The 14960-nt window shown below is 44.5% G+C and overlaps 1 protein-coding gene across 1 annotated transcript; it reads left to right on the top strand.

Moving 5' to 3' along the window:
• Positions 1–2036: 2036 nt before the first annotated feature.
• Positions 2037–12463, top strand: GORAB (golgin, RAB6 interacting). Its single transcript, XM_072868162.1, has 5 exons — positions 2037–2211; positions 3259–3607; positions 6027–6128; positions 7924–8064; positions 10696–12463. The coding sequence occupies exons 1-5, from the start codon at positions 2148–2150 to the stop codon at positions 11165–11167; spliced, it is 1128 nt and encodes a 375-aa protein (XP_072724263.1). The 5' UTR covers positions 2037–2147; the 3' UTR covers positions 11168–12463.
• Positions 12464–14960: the final 2497 nt, after the last annotated feature.

The raw sequence follows: 14960 nt of genomic DNA, 5'->3' as shown, positions 1-14960 counted from the left end.
GATTGCTGCTTTGCCTATAGCGTTACAGTTAACAACTCAAAAGTCTTTATACTTTTTCTATAAAACACGTGGGAGTTTTATGCCTGGAATATCTGCGGCAATAAAGTGAATATGGTCCTTCATTTTTGTTTGTAGCATTAAAACTTGGAAAAGAAGAAAAAAACTAACATTCAAGAATGAGAGCTGGCGTTTGTACTGCATGAAGCACATTCGGTTGATACCTGTGGGTTTGGTACAGCCCATTACAGTGATTTAGATACCAAGACAGATTTAGATTCCCGATGCCTATACAGGCATATAAAAGGGAATTAGTTGCCTACACCTTGTTGTGGGGCTGGCCAACGCTGATTCATTGTAAAATTTAAGCTGACACCTGGTTCTGGCATCTGGACTTGCTGGAGTTTGAGAGCATGAGTCAAGGTTGGATTATGGTTCTTCTTGAGACCTCTTCTGTGCTCAGTCAGGTTTCCCAAAGGGAGCTGTAATTTCATCTGAAGGACCGCTTGGCACCCCTCAGCCCCAGGCTCACCCAGCAAGGACCTCCCGGTCAGCGCTGACAGAATCGAGAAGACCACACTCCCCTTCTCATCTGCTGGATGCCCGCGATGCCTCCGCTTGGTATCAAGGCCTACAGCTAAGCTGGGGGTGAAAAATGGTGGCACTTCTGTTTCCCGAAGGTGCTCAGCCAAATCCAATCAGAAACACTGAATGCCTGCCAGCGAGTGGCAGTTCAGGACCGCTTCTCCTCTGACTGGGACTGGTATTTATGGGACACGTTAGTCACGCAGGAGCTGTTAAAAGTGCTGCTGCGATAAATCGCAAAGTCATACATGGTCATCGAGTTATGAGTTTGCTCTGGGAGACAGCAATACTTCAGAGCTTGACTAATCCCTTACAGATTGGAAACGAGGAGGGATGTGGTTAGGCACTGCAAACATCCCCGTTTTATTGACGATGATGTATTATTTAAGCCTCCAGTCCCCTGGATGGCTTCAGCTAAGCCTGGGGCTCGTGCCCTTGTGTTCCAGCTGGCTTTCTCCTGGTGGGAGGTAAGCTTGTCTGCAAGACCTCCGATAGGCTTAGAGTGGCCACAAGAATTTGGGCTAGATGGAAAAAAATGCTTGTTTTCATGGCTACTGAGAGAATATTGCTCTACATTGCAGGATCTTTTCAGTTTATACCTAGGGAGAGAAGTATGTGCGTGCATCCTTGTGCGTAATGGTCAAAGCAGACCTTCAGAAACATCAGTATGGGCAAAATAATATTTTCCCTTGCTGATTTCCTCACAGTGGTGTCACTGTAACTTATTAAAGCACATCAGCACCTAGCTGCACAGATGTCCCTGCCTCATAGCTCCCTTAATATACAGGTCCCAAAGACGTGCTCTGTATATCCCGCAAACACAGCTCTAGATGCACTGGAGCAGGTGTCTCATCTGCTCTTGTAACTACCTAATTACAGATTATAAATGACCAGGGGGTCGCGGTGGTGCTCCTTGAAGCCTGCTTTATTAGGAAGCGGCTCCTCCTCTTCATTCATCCCTAATTAGCTGGGACTCACTGAGCTCTTCATTCACAGGCATTACATTCTCAGGAGCTGCTGGGATGTGCCCCATGCAGTGTACCACGCACAGTACCCGCTGCACATGCCGTGTGCCAAGCCCACGGCAGCCCTGCTGCACGGCCAGCTTTCCCCGCGGCCCGTGTGCTGCGCCAGGAGCACCGCGGGCGTGACTGCCCGCCGGGCCCACCGACGGGGCGCTGGGCCGGCCTGCCCGCCCGCTGAGGAGCCCTGGGGCTGCCCCGCCGGTGAGCGGCAGCCGGGGGCGGCCTGTGGCCTCCAGGCCCTGTCAGCACCGCGCTCCGCCCGACGCCACCTCCCGAGCCCAGAGACCCCCGCAAGGGCCGGCCCCGCTCTCTCGGCTCCAGACCCCCCGCCCGCGGGCCACCCCACCCCGTCTCCTCAGGGCGCCATGTTCCCCGCCCCGCCCCCGCCGCGTTGCCGTGGCGGCGCGAGGCCCCCCGGCGCTGCCGGCCGGGGCTGTCCGTGGCGTTCGCCTGCGGCGAGCGGGCGGCGGCGGCGGCGGCGGCGGGGCAGCCGCGGGCCCTGCCTGCCGCGGCGCCCCGTCAGCGGAAGGAGGAAGCGCCATGGCCGAGGCCTGGGCCGGCTTCTCGCAGGAGGAGCTGCGGCGCCTGCGGGGTCAGCGCCCAGGTACGGACCGCGACCGGGCTCTGGCGGGGGCCGGGGCTCGGGACCGGGCCGGCCGAAGCGCCCGCCCCGGTTAGCGGGGGGCAGCGGGGCCGGGCGCGGCGCGGAGGAGCCTCCGGGCCCTCGGCACCCCGTCAGCCCCCGCAGCTGCACCTCCACCTCCGTCCGGCCGGCCCCGCAGCCCCCCTGTCGACACCTCCGTCCATCCCCTCGGCGTACCCGTCCACCCCGGCCTCTCTGTGCAGCGCCCTCAGCTCTCCATGTTCTTTTCCTCAGCCTTGCCATCCCCCATGGCTTCCCACCCCCTTAGCCTTCACATTCATCCCCCCACCGGTCAGCCTCGGCCTCCTCGTTGAGCCCCTCAGCCCCCTACATCCACACCTCTGTCCGTTCCCTCACCTCATCCAAACTATACCCCCATCAAACACCTCAGCTTCTAGGCAGCCCCTCGCTTCCCCCAGCCAGTCCCTCGGCCCCTCCTATCCAGCCCCCATCTTTCACTGCGCCCCTCGGTCTCCTGTCCAGCCCCTCTGTCTCTTCACCCGCAATGTCTCTGTCACATTTCCAAACTCTCCAGCCCCTTGTCCTGCACCCACATCTGTCCGCTACCACACTCATGTTCCCAGCCTCCTTTTTGCCCATCTGTCATCTTGTTCTTCCTTCGTTCTTCACTATATAAACTCCCAGTTTGCCCACCAGGCTGCCTGGGACCCTTCTTTAGCTCTACGTCCATCTCTCCGTGAGTCCCCTAAGAGTTGCCAGCGGGGGTTACCTAAGGTTCCTCCTTTAGTCCTGCAGTCCAAGCCCCTTATTCCTCCCTCTCTTCGTTTTGTATGCTCAGATCCTCTAAAACTCCTGATTCTTAGGCTAACAAAACATTTCCAGGTTCCTGGGTTTTCTCCCACATTGTATTCCCTTGACACCCTAGCATGTCTTTTCCTTCCATTGGTTTTGCACCAGTTTGCTTGCCCAGAAAAGCTAATTCACAGAGTCTGTCTTTGATCTTAAGATTTGGTTTTAATCGTGTTTCTCCCTCTCATCCATTAATAGATTTCTATGAACCCTTGGAGCAGCAGCATCGCCCCCACACTGTGAATAAGAGTCGGAAGCAAACGCAAAGAGAAAAAGCCCTCCAGCAGCAATGTCAGAAGCTGGGACTGCAGGGTGGAGCAGCCTCTGTTCCTCCTGAGCAGTTGCTTTCTGTACCAAAACACAAGCCTAGTCATCCTCAGCAGCCTGTGCCACCACCTCATCCTCCTTCAGCAGGAGATCAAAGGCAAAGTGACAATGGAGACCAGCAGAAGGAAGTGACACCGGTAGATCCTTGTAATGGCAGTGACAATGCGCAGACCCGCCCTGCAAAACCAAACTCCAAAGTGGAGAAAAAGAAAGTGGCATTGTTAGTAAGTCGATAAAATCAGGGGATGGATTTTATTCTGTATTGACTCATTCTTTTGTTGTACAGTAAAGTGAACTTTCCTGTATCTAATAGGAAGGTTTGAGAGATCATGTTTGTTTCCTCTGCATTGAACCTTTGTTTTTCATCTCTACTTGGGTTAAACCTGATTCAAGACCAAATTCTGTAGTGTAATCCATGCAGATACGCACCGTGCTGCCTCCAAATAATTTCCTGTGGTAGTGGGACTGTACACCATAAAGCACCCAAGATGTAGGACTGTCTTAATGGTTTATGAAGACTTAATCGTGCTGCATAGACAAGCCAGCAGCCATAACAAAAAGCCCTTTTGGAAGCAGATATGCCGTGATTTGTGTAACTTTGTGTTCCCCTTCACAATATTGCTGCAGATTTGTTAATGCCAAAAGTGTTGGTAAGGAGGTAAAATTTCAGGTTTAAGCAGTTCTATAGCTGTTATGATTCACAGTGAGACCAATCTCCAGGCTCTCACCCTGTGCATCAGCCCACAGTGGGGTGTCTGTCTCCCTCAGAAGCTTCAGACTGGTACATGTGAGAGAGAGAAAAGAAAAAGTACTGAACATGGCTCTCTGGGATTCTGACTGAATGTGGTAATTACTTAGTTCATCATCCAGAATTCAGATAGTAGCCTATAAAAGGAAGTGGCTGTCTAAATGCTAGAGAGGGCAGGCATTACCAATATGGAAAATTACTTGTTTTTACCTCTTTACATTTACTTTTCTGTCTGTATCCAAGTGCTAATTTTCTTTTTCTCCTCAGCAGGCAAAGCAAAATGTGAGGGGCAAAAGGATGAATTCTTTTTCTAGGGCATATAGTTTATTTTTAAAACACTTTAACAATGCTGCTCCAGCCTTGAGTTCCTATGCAGGTCCAAACTTTTCTGCCCAATATAATCAACAAACACTAGCTGGCCACCAAACTTTCATGCATTATTTGTATTCCCCCAAAACAGGGATCAGCAGCTTTCCAAGTGTGGTGTGCCAGACCCTGTCTCTGGTTAGATCTGTCCATAGGATCTCAGAGGGGACTGAAGGAGGTGCTTCCCGCTGGAGAGGCAGGACTATGGCAGCCAGCAGCACTTGTGTGGAGAAGCAAAGCGTGGCTTCTCTCAAATTCAAAACTCAAAAGGATCAGGGAGGTTCTGTTTTGCACAGATACACCTTGAGAGATTGCTGGCCATGCTGCCTGCCATTTACCCACCTGGCTCCTGGCTGGGATCACCTACCTACAGGTAGCTGTCCCTTCACCAGAATAGCAGTGCTTTGAAGAGCAGTGCCAAATCCCTTGTGTGGGTGCAGCTCACCAGTAGTACTGGCTGTTCAGCTTCTTCCTGGTGGTGAAAAATACAGACACTATTTGACTGGGAAGAAGATAGCTAAAGCTTTGCAGAGAAGTTTTTCACTCTGTGGAGAGCAAATGACATTTAGCTGCAACAACCACCCCTGAATCTGCTGAATTCATCTCAGCCTGTGCACTTGAATTTAAATCTTATTAAAAATATTTCTCTATATGAGGTTTTAGGAATAGGGTGATGAGGAGAAGTCTGAAGAGATATTCTTGTGCAGAAATGGTCGTTAAGATTAACATAGCTGAGTGAGTTGGCTATTTTTAAGCTATTTTTAAGCTGAGACTTCTTGAGAGAGGGTATGAAGAACACAACAGGGTGCAAAAGTGGCAAAGCAGTTTTTGTTTCTCCTTAATCCTGCCCAGTTGTGTTGACGCAGGTTGTCTGCTCTCACCTGAGACCTTGCCTTCCGTCCTCTGGGACTGGTTGTATCTCTTAGTAGATGTAGCCTGGGAAATGGAATCCATATAACTCTTTCCCTGGTGGCAAAAGTGAATTCTTGTTCTTCCTCGTTGCTGATTTTAATTGTAACTTTTACCAGCCTCTCATTTGTATCCGTTTAATTATTTGGGGGCTGTATTGTAAAGCAGACCTGTGAAAGGATCTGTTTTATGGAAAAAAACATTTCCAAAAAAGGGGCTGTGTTGGCAGACTGAACAGATAGCGACTTCTAGCAGCCATTAGGAAACCTGAAACTGCTTCTACCTAGTGGAGAAGCACATCCTTTAAATGAAAAATTCCACCCATTTCTGAAAAAGCGCAGTATGCTCTTTCTTCCAGCAAAGCTGAATTAACCAGCAGCTTACTTGCTTATGAAGATTTTTGTTCTGATCAGCAGATTTCATCTGGAAATGTTTTATTGGTCTGAATGACTTGTTGCAGATGATTCTTCTTTCCTCAGAACCGAAACCTGTTTATTGTTCCTTTGACATTTTTAGAGTTTGCTCCAGGAAATACGATGGTGAATATTTGTGTAATTTGGGGAACAGGGAGAGAAATGAACTTTCTATTAATTTTGATCTTATTGTCAATGAGCAGGCAGGAAAAATCAAGATGGGAAATCCTCCAGCAAGAGCAGCGGCTGATAGAAGAGAAGAATAAACGCAAGAAGGCACTCCTGGCCAAAGCTATTGCTGAGAGGTAAGGGGCTATGCCGCAGCATGGGCTGAGGCTGAGGAAGGGATTACTTTTCATCTGCAACCAGTTGCATATCTTTTATTTAAATCTCACTTTTTCTTCCTCTCTGTGCTCTGTATGTACTGCTCCACAAGTGAGCAGCTGTGATTTACATTTCCCTTTGATGACAAGTGCTGGCCAAGAAGCTGTGACTAAGCTTTTCACACTTCCAAAGCTGCAGCTCTGTGTGCAGATGGAAAAGTTATTACAGAATTCGAGAATTAGCTGAAGCCCTTGTGCCTGTCCGTAAGGGCATGTTTGGAAGTTGGGTGCTCAGATGCTCACCCCTGTTCTGTTCCTGATTTCTTTTCACTGGATTTAAGGAAAGTTTATTTGATTCCTCACCTATGAAGGGAAACTATAGCTCTTTCTGTTCGGGCTTTTGACTCTTTTTCATTAGTATGTGAAAAATGTTGAAAAGAGAAGACAATCAGCTTTAAGAAGGTACCATTTTACCACTGGCTGATTAGAAATAATAAAAATTCACATGTTCTCACAGTTGTTAGCTCTTGCTCTTTAGGTGACCAGACTTTAAGGTATTGTACGGTGTTGTCCACTGAGATAGTTTAAGACTACAGGGAAGGCAAGGTTTGTAGGGAAGGATATTGGAGCAGCTGATAACACTGGATCAAGGAAGGAGATGTGAAGCTCACAGTGCTCTCACAGACATGTATTATTTTCTGCCCATCAAAGCCCTTGGGTAGCACAGATGAACATAGCCAGTACTGTGCAGAAGATTCTCTTTGAGGTTCTGAAGATTTTGTTTTCCTTTGCCAGGCAGAGATAAAACACAAGTACATTTGGTCTGAGTCACTGTAGGACAGCAAATGTGGGTGTGACCACCAGGCTGGGTTCTTCCTCCTGGAAGCAGAGCATGAGGAGAGAGAGGAGGACTTGGAAGGTGATAGCTAGGGAGTTATGTCTGACATCCAAAGGCCTTCTTCAGGCTCTAAGCAATAGTATAGGATGTCTGTTTCTCTCCGCCTGCATCAGCTGATCTAATGAGAGATGGTGTCACTTCCTACAAATCTAGTCTTGCTTTCAAGTACCTGCTTTGGGGTGTAAAGTAGTGGCTGAAAAGCATGGTTTCGCTGGTGGTGATGAATGACAGCAAAGTGACCTGGTGTAAAAGCTTTTTGAAAGTTACTTAGCTTGCTTGGGAGTGAAATCCATCAAAGCTTGCTGCCCTTAGCAACATTTAGTTTTCAGAACTTAGGAATGAATAGGCTGAGTTGAAAAAGGTTACATAAGGCTTGATTGAAATCCTTTGTGTTTGATGTAAAACTTTCCATTGACTTCATTGGGATTTGGCTAGGCCTTTTGGGAATAATTTTACAAAATGGAAATCAAGCTTAGGTTAGGTGACTTTTTGGCCCCTACTAACTGGGCTTCTTTGAAAGGGGATATTTGCAGGACTAAAAACCCTTCCCCCTCTCACTCCCCCCCCCAAGCCATTTCCTGTTTCCTTACACTGAGAACTACTTAGATACAGCAGCTTCTTGTGTGTTTCCACAGTGAAGAAACACAATCCATTTTAGGCACTTTGATTATAGTCATTACGTAATTTTGCTGTAGTCCTTTAATAGCAGGCATTTTAGATCCCTGTGGATATTAAATAAGATCAAAAGTCTTAAACCATAAAGGAGAAACCTTCTGAATAGCTCTTAAAGAAGTTAGTTGCTCTGCAAATGAAATGGGGCCCATTATGTCAAGAAGAGAGGCTTGAAAAGAAAAAAAAAAAGGCATCTTCCTTTTGCAGATCCAAAAGAACTCAAGCTGAAACAGTGAAACTAAAAAGGATTCAGAAGGAGTTACAAGCTCTGGATGACATGGTATCTGCTGACATTGGCATCCTGCGGAACCGCATTGATCAGGCCAGCTTGGACTATTCCTATGCCCGGTAAGCGACAGACAGGGAGGAGGGAGTAGCACTGCCTGAGTGGAGGGAGAAAATGCTGTTTCCTGTCACCGAAGTAGTAATGGAGTTATGTCATTGTAATAACGTGTAGTTAAAGCGGTCACAGTCTGGGGGGCTTTCAAATCTTGAGGTAAAAGTGTGCTTTTTATTTCCTAATTTTTCCCTTGGAATCTGGAAACTGAAGTAGGTTTTCTGACTGCAGACTGTGCTTTCCAGCTTCATGCTGTCACGAGACATACTTACTGCTTTAACTGTGCAGTTGTCCATAAGCCTTGCTTTATTGTTTCAAGGTTGTTTATTTCTTCTCACGGGGAAAGAATTTTTTTAAAAGTCCTAAAATGAAAGTCCTTTTCAGGGAAACTTGCTTGTTGATGACAGCTCTGGTCCTGTTAGAATCAATGGGACCAATTAAGCTTAAAACATATAATACTGCTGAAGTGCTTTTGGAACTGGCACCAAAAATTGAAAGAAAAAGCAATCTTTCACCCTTCACAATGTGCCTTTAATCACTCTGGTTCTGATGAGTTCCTTAAATGCAAGAAATTAATCGGAACACCCTATTAGTTGTGGGTAAACCACAACATCAGTAGATAAACATCACCATGTTTATGTAGCCATTTAATAAAATGGAAATGTTCGGTTGCGGTTTTTAGTTCACGATTCAATGTGTTAAATGTGTATTTCTCCTTATGACTTCTGCTATACGTTGACCACAGGCCAATAAACATAGTAATTAGTCTTTAAAAAAATAGCAGCGGTAGCTAAAAAATAAGGATATTTTTTGTGTAATTATAATTTGAAATATCTAAGATTAACCGTAGTTTCAGTAGCTGAGTGCATATGAATACTGAATTTCATATCCTCAAGAGGAAAAACATTTCAGTGTATTTTAGGTTTAAGTCTGGTTTCTAAAACCATTAAATGCTCCTGGAAATTTCCTTACCAAAATTTTGTAATAATGTGTCTATTCGAAATGCTTAATGGCTAAAGAGCGTATAACACAAGTAGCTCTGACTTTTGGAAAGCAGTTTTTAATGAAGATAACAAAAGGGGATGCTGGTAGGACAAAGGAGATAAACTTTACAAAATAATTAATTACTTTCATGAACTTAGTAAGACTTTTTGTGAGGGAGGGATTTGGAAATGTGAGTTACATACTTTCAGTGTTGTAGTTTTTATGCATTATGAGCGAAAGCTGATTTACTTTTAAGTGGTGTCTTTTTAAGCAATTTTTTAGTTCTTGTCTTATATTTTAGGGCTAAAACACAATTTCAGTGGGTCAAAAAGTGCAATATTAAATAGTCCTGAGCACGTACACAGTTAGGGGCATTTGACTATTGCTGTGGAATGGAATTTTCATAAATATCATGTGAAGAATATGTGTGAATTCAGCCCAAAGGTTTAACTGTGCAGAAGTTTTCAGTATAGCATTAGTTTTTCCATTTCAGATACCTGGCCCAGGGAAATCTTGACTTTCTTATGAGGGAAATGTAAGTGGGCATCTTCTGCCCACTGCAGACATAGCCTTTACAGCTGGGTCAAAGTTTTGTGATTATTATATAAAGGAACATATTTGGGAAGGCTTTTCTATGTCTTATTTCCTTCTGTTTCCTTAAGCAAAGCATCTCTCCTATCTTTCTGTTGCTTTGTTTAACCAGATATTTGAATCTGGTTTTATAAAACAGCTGGATTCTTCATTCAACCACCTTACTAATATTAGTTTTATGAATGCTCTGTAAGGTACATCATGTCGTCATTCTGCAAAAGCCTTTGCATGTTCCCTTTTCTGATGAGCAAGATTGCATCTATCTTTCTATTAATTAAATCAGAATTAATATACAGATTCACTGAATGTAGTGGAAGATGCATCACTAATGTGGACACCAACCATTGAAGTGCTAGAGATCCCGGATGTGTTAACCTCAATAAATATTTGGAATATTTCCTTTTTGCTATATTTGTCATGACAGGAAGTGCAAATTGGCAGGAGGTGTGTGTCAGGGGGATGCTTACAATAATATTCTACATCTGTTGCCACACAAAAGTTGTGATCACTATTGATGTCATATGCTGTGTCAATCTGTGCTGCTCATGATTTTCTGAACATATATATGGGTGGCCGCAAGAGTACAATTCTAGACCAGATCCAAATGTAAATGTGTCTAGCACCATTGTAGCATCTGTATCTGCTGGGTGGATGGTTGGATTAGAAAAAACACAAAACTGTTTTGCAGTGTTTCAGTTCACTAGGTAGGTGTTCATTAGAAATGTGAAAGCACTACAATTTCTGATGGTTTCTTTCTGCTGCTAGTGATGCATCTCTTCAAAGAGGCAGTAAAAATGCTTGTTCGTGATTCAATCTGCAGATTTCAGATGAGCAAATTAACTCTTGGAATACAGCAGCAGTGGAGGCTCATGTGTCAAGAGGAGAAGATTTGATTTATTCACACTTATTTTCTTCCCTTTTACTAATGTAGCAGCATGTCATGAAATAGCTGGCATAATGCATTGCAGAGCACATTGCATTTCAGGGATGCTTAAAGTATCTGTCCGTGTGTCAGACTGTAAAGTGCTTTGAGAACTAACCCACGAGAAATGATGATGATTTTGCAGGAAGCGGTATGATAAGGCTGAGTCGGAGTACGTGGCAGCCAAGGTGGACCTCCAACACAAGACGGAGATTAAGGAGCACCTCACGGAGCACCTGTGCACGATCATACAGCAGAATGAACTCCGCAAGGCCAGGAAGCTGGAGGAGTTAATGCAGCAGCTGGAAGTGGAGGCAGATGAGGAAAATCTGGAACTTGAGATAGAGGTGGAGCGGATGCTGCAGCAGCAGGAGGCAGAAGCAGGGAGACAAGCCAGCCAGTCACACAGTCATGCTGGGACAGCTAAGGAAAACCTCACTCCCAGTGTTACAGCGCAGGAGAGTGAGCATGCTAACCGTGCTGTCACTTCTTCTGCTGTTTCTGAACAGTTGGTTCAATCAGAAAACTCCGGTACCAAATCCCTCTCCAATATGGACAGCCGAACTCAAGCAGTAAATGTGACTGCAGGAAACTCCCCAGCTTGTTCTGATACATGACTGCTATATTCACATAAGCCAGCTGGTTATGGCTGATATGCTCTCTGCAGGCTTGTGTGCTGTATGTTATATGTGGGTTTCTGCCATGCCAGTAATATGCACTTCATTTCTCTTTTCCTTTAATATTGTTTTCAAATTTTAGAGGCTTTTTTTTTCGCAAGACTCTCATTTGGGGTTCACCATCTGTCTTCATCATTCTGGTTTAAGTTCACATTCTAATGCCCAGCTCTTCATGGGGCTTTGTACCTTCCTGAAACAGGATACTTGGAAGTGAAGAGTAGGGTTTTTCCAAAGGCTTTCAGCATACTGATATCACAGATACCTGTTCCAAGCAGTGTGCAAGAGATACGTATCTACGGGAGGAAAGATTGCAACTTATTCTGCTCCTGAACACATTCTGTCCCCTGACAACTGCGATAGGATGTTTGTCTTCCTTTGTATCCGTAAGGGATTAGTTTTCAATGGTTTTTAATCCTGTGAAACCCAAGTGCTTACTTTAATTATCTTCATAGCCGCTACTCTTTCCTGTACCTGATTTAAAGGAAATTCACATATTGAGGCAAATTGCAAAGTCAGTTGTAATATTTCCTATTTATCACTTTGCCTATTTCTTTCAGATCATGCTAGATCACACAAAGCTATATATTGATAACATTATTATCTATGAAATCACAGCAGCTATGATTTAACAAAACTGATGGGTTACAGTTTAAGACATTGCAGAATGTATGATGTAGAAGTAGAAACAGACAAAAGAGACTGTGTTACAATTAAAGCTGTTCCGTTACAAACATTTTTCTCTGTTGTAGTTGCCTCAAAGTTCCAATAATTAGCCAGGGATCTTGTAATGAATAATCCCCACTGTATATTGGAAGGGAGCCCATTTTTTTATAATATTCAATGCATTTTCTTGCCTGAAGAGTGGGTTTATACCCCACAAGAAGTTCAGCTGTTTTGCTCTGTTGCTGTTGAAAGGCTTTAAAAAGCTATTCCAGGTGGAGAAAGTCTCGGGAATTAAAATAGAGGACGTAGGAAAACCTCCTATAGACCGATGCAGCTGCAAACTGTGGGGACAGTGTTCATAGCTATCCACTTTGTACCAGAGGAAGGCTGCTTTCATTGTGGAAATGGTTTCTGTAATACCTGACCTGAACATGTCAGTTAGAGTTTATGAATGAGTTACTGAATGACGCCATCAAGTATATAAATGGGACACTGATTGTTTCTATGGCTTTAATAGTGGAAAAACATGTCACTACATTTCATTTTTATTCTATTAATAAATCAGTGCATCTTCTACACAGTGTGTTTACTTTCAGTTGTGATATCTGATACTAATACACGTATCCAAGACTGTTTTTCCACAGGAGGTGATAAATTACAATATCAGATACGTCCCTTGGCAACTTTCCGCTGTGTGAAAGTAAAACCTTGAAAAAGGCTGTTCCAAAATATGAAAGCTTATGAAGCAAAGACATGGCAGGATACAGCTGGGCAGGAATCTTTTCAACTAACCATGGCCTAAGGCAGCAGTGGAAAATCTGTACTGGTGCCTCCCATACACAGGAGAAGGAGGGATAAATCTGTTTCCTAGAGAAGCCACTTATAATCAGGGCTGATTGAAGTTAGAAAACTCCAAAGTAACATTTGAGATACATATGAAGCATTGCTCTGTTGTTGCTGATACACTGCATTCCCTGTTATTTTTCTGGAAGACCTGGCCTAAAAGCCAAAGATTTGATTGTATTGTGAGAAAATTGTGACTGACTTCCTTTGCTCTGTCTGCAGTTGCAGAACAGCTTGTAGCAACCTGATTATGGTTTTCAAAACTGGATACCAGTAAGTGCAATAATAATTTAATTGTACCATTCTTGTTTCCATCCTTTGCAGCTGTCCCCAGTTGCTCCTCAAGAGACTCTAAGTCCTAGTGGATAGGTCTGTTCCTCATTACAGTTGTATTCAGCTCATCAGGGGACATACAGAAGAGCATCTGACAGAAGAGTTGAATTGTAATGATATTTACAGGAAGCACATGCATACCATTTTGCATATAATTTGTGGTTCTCTGGTAGGCTAAAATGTGGTTGAAATAGTCCTACTGATTGCACCTTGTTGTTATGCATAAGATTATTGTTTGAACTCCTCAGACCAAAAAAGGCAAAAAAATTATAAGTCCAAAGATCTTTTTGACAACTACTTAAGAATATGAGTTTCCTAGAAGGGAATAAGTTTATATCCAACAAAATTACTGAAAAGCTGAAAAATTCTTGTGTGCCATCCTGATAGTGCTGGCGCTGTTTCTGCCTGACAGGGAAGATGCTATTGTTAGGATCAGCAGTTTCTGTTCTCTTACAAGTCCCACATCGAAGTTCTGGTCAGTTCTGTCTTTAACTTCTGAGCTTGCAAAATGAAGTGAACTGGCTGGAAGCCACATGAAACAGCCATATGAAATAACAATAGGCAGCCTAGCATTTGGTCGCTCTCTCTAGACAGGGAGCTCAAGAGTTAAATTGTTTGATCTGAGTTATGAAGCCTTTCTCTGACGTGTGATATAAACCACTACCATGGTGTCAGTTCCACTTTGGAAGTTCGCAAATGTTTTGATGGGTGCCAGTGTGCCGGTTTAACATTCCCCCTATGCCGGAGCCAAGCAGTCCAGTCATAATTGTAACAACATGTGTGCTGGTCAGAAATGCCAGGAGATTATTTTGGTGCAACAAAAGGGTTGTTTTTTTCCCTTGTTTTTCCTGTAAGGGAAGAGAACAGTTGGAATTGAGGCTCTTCAAGGAAAAGGTATTTCTAACTTTGTAGTAGTAGATGCATCTTATAGTTTGGCTCTGCTGTCACTGGAGTGCATTGAAGGCAGGTGCACTGTCCACTCAGCTAGCCTGTTGTATCTTCAGAAAAATGGAAAAACTAAAAGTTCAGCATAAGTCAGGAATGGGTTGCGTGGGCAGATTTCTAAGTGAAGGCCTCTTGCAGGTAGAGGTAGAAGTCTGAATGTGAAGCATGCTGGGGTTGAACACCCATGGCAGGGAAAATAGAGCAACGCGTGATATCTGACAGTAACACTGCAGGGCTCATCACAGGGGACTTGTGTTCTCCTGTGGCAATGTAGCCATTTCTGTGTTAGGCCACACATTACCATTATGGGAGGAAGTGGAAAACACCGATATATACCACTGTGAGAATGTTACAAAGCACAATGTAATTGTCCATGTTGCAGTTTGGCCAGAATGTCGGGATTAACACTCCCTCCTCTGTCAAGAAATGTTTAAATGAGCACAGATGGTCATGGCTCAGCCTGGGGTTCCCATGGATGTCTAGTGCGTGGTGTAAAACACTTGGACAATCCCCAGTCTGATTGTATATCCAGCCAACTGAAGCTGAGCTCCCAAGAGGTTTCAGCTTAGGGTAGCTGTCTGGGGAGAGACTCAAGTTCTCCATCAGCCATTCTTCTTCCTAATACCTTCTGTGATGCAGTGGAGCCTGTATCCCATCTAAACAAAATGAGGAAAAGCTAATAAGAGTGAAAAATAGTGACTGGCCTAGTGGTTGAGGGTACTGTGTTTCCTGACCAGCTTTATTAAGAACGTGCTAGAAAGGGTTGCGTATGGGAAAGTTACCCTATTTTGGGGAAGTTCTGGAGCCAAAGAAAGGGGCAGAGCACTATCAAATTGCCTCCCACGCTGGGATTCACTCTGTTCTGCATTTTCTGCTTAGGACAGTAGGATCTATAGATTTTCTGTTCCTAATATCCTTTTCTCAAGGTTCAAACTTGGATCAAAACCCC

The sequence above is a fragment of the Ciconia boyciana genome, chromosome 7 (genome assembly GCF_034638445.1).
Source record: "Ciconia boyciana chromosome 7, ASM3463844v1, whole genome shotgun sequence".
Classification (NCBI taxonomy): Eukaryota; Metazoa; Chordata; class Aves; order Ciconiiformes; family Ciconiidae; genus Ciconia; species Ciconia boyciana.
The sequence above is the reverse complement of the archived record's forward strand: the minus strand, read 5'-3'. Positions and strand labels throughout refer to the sequence as shown.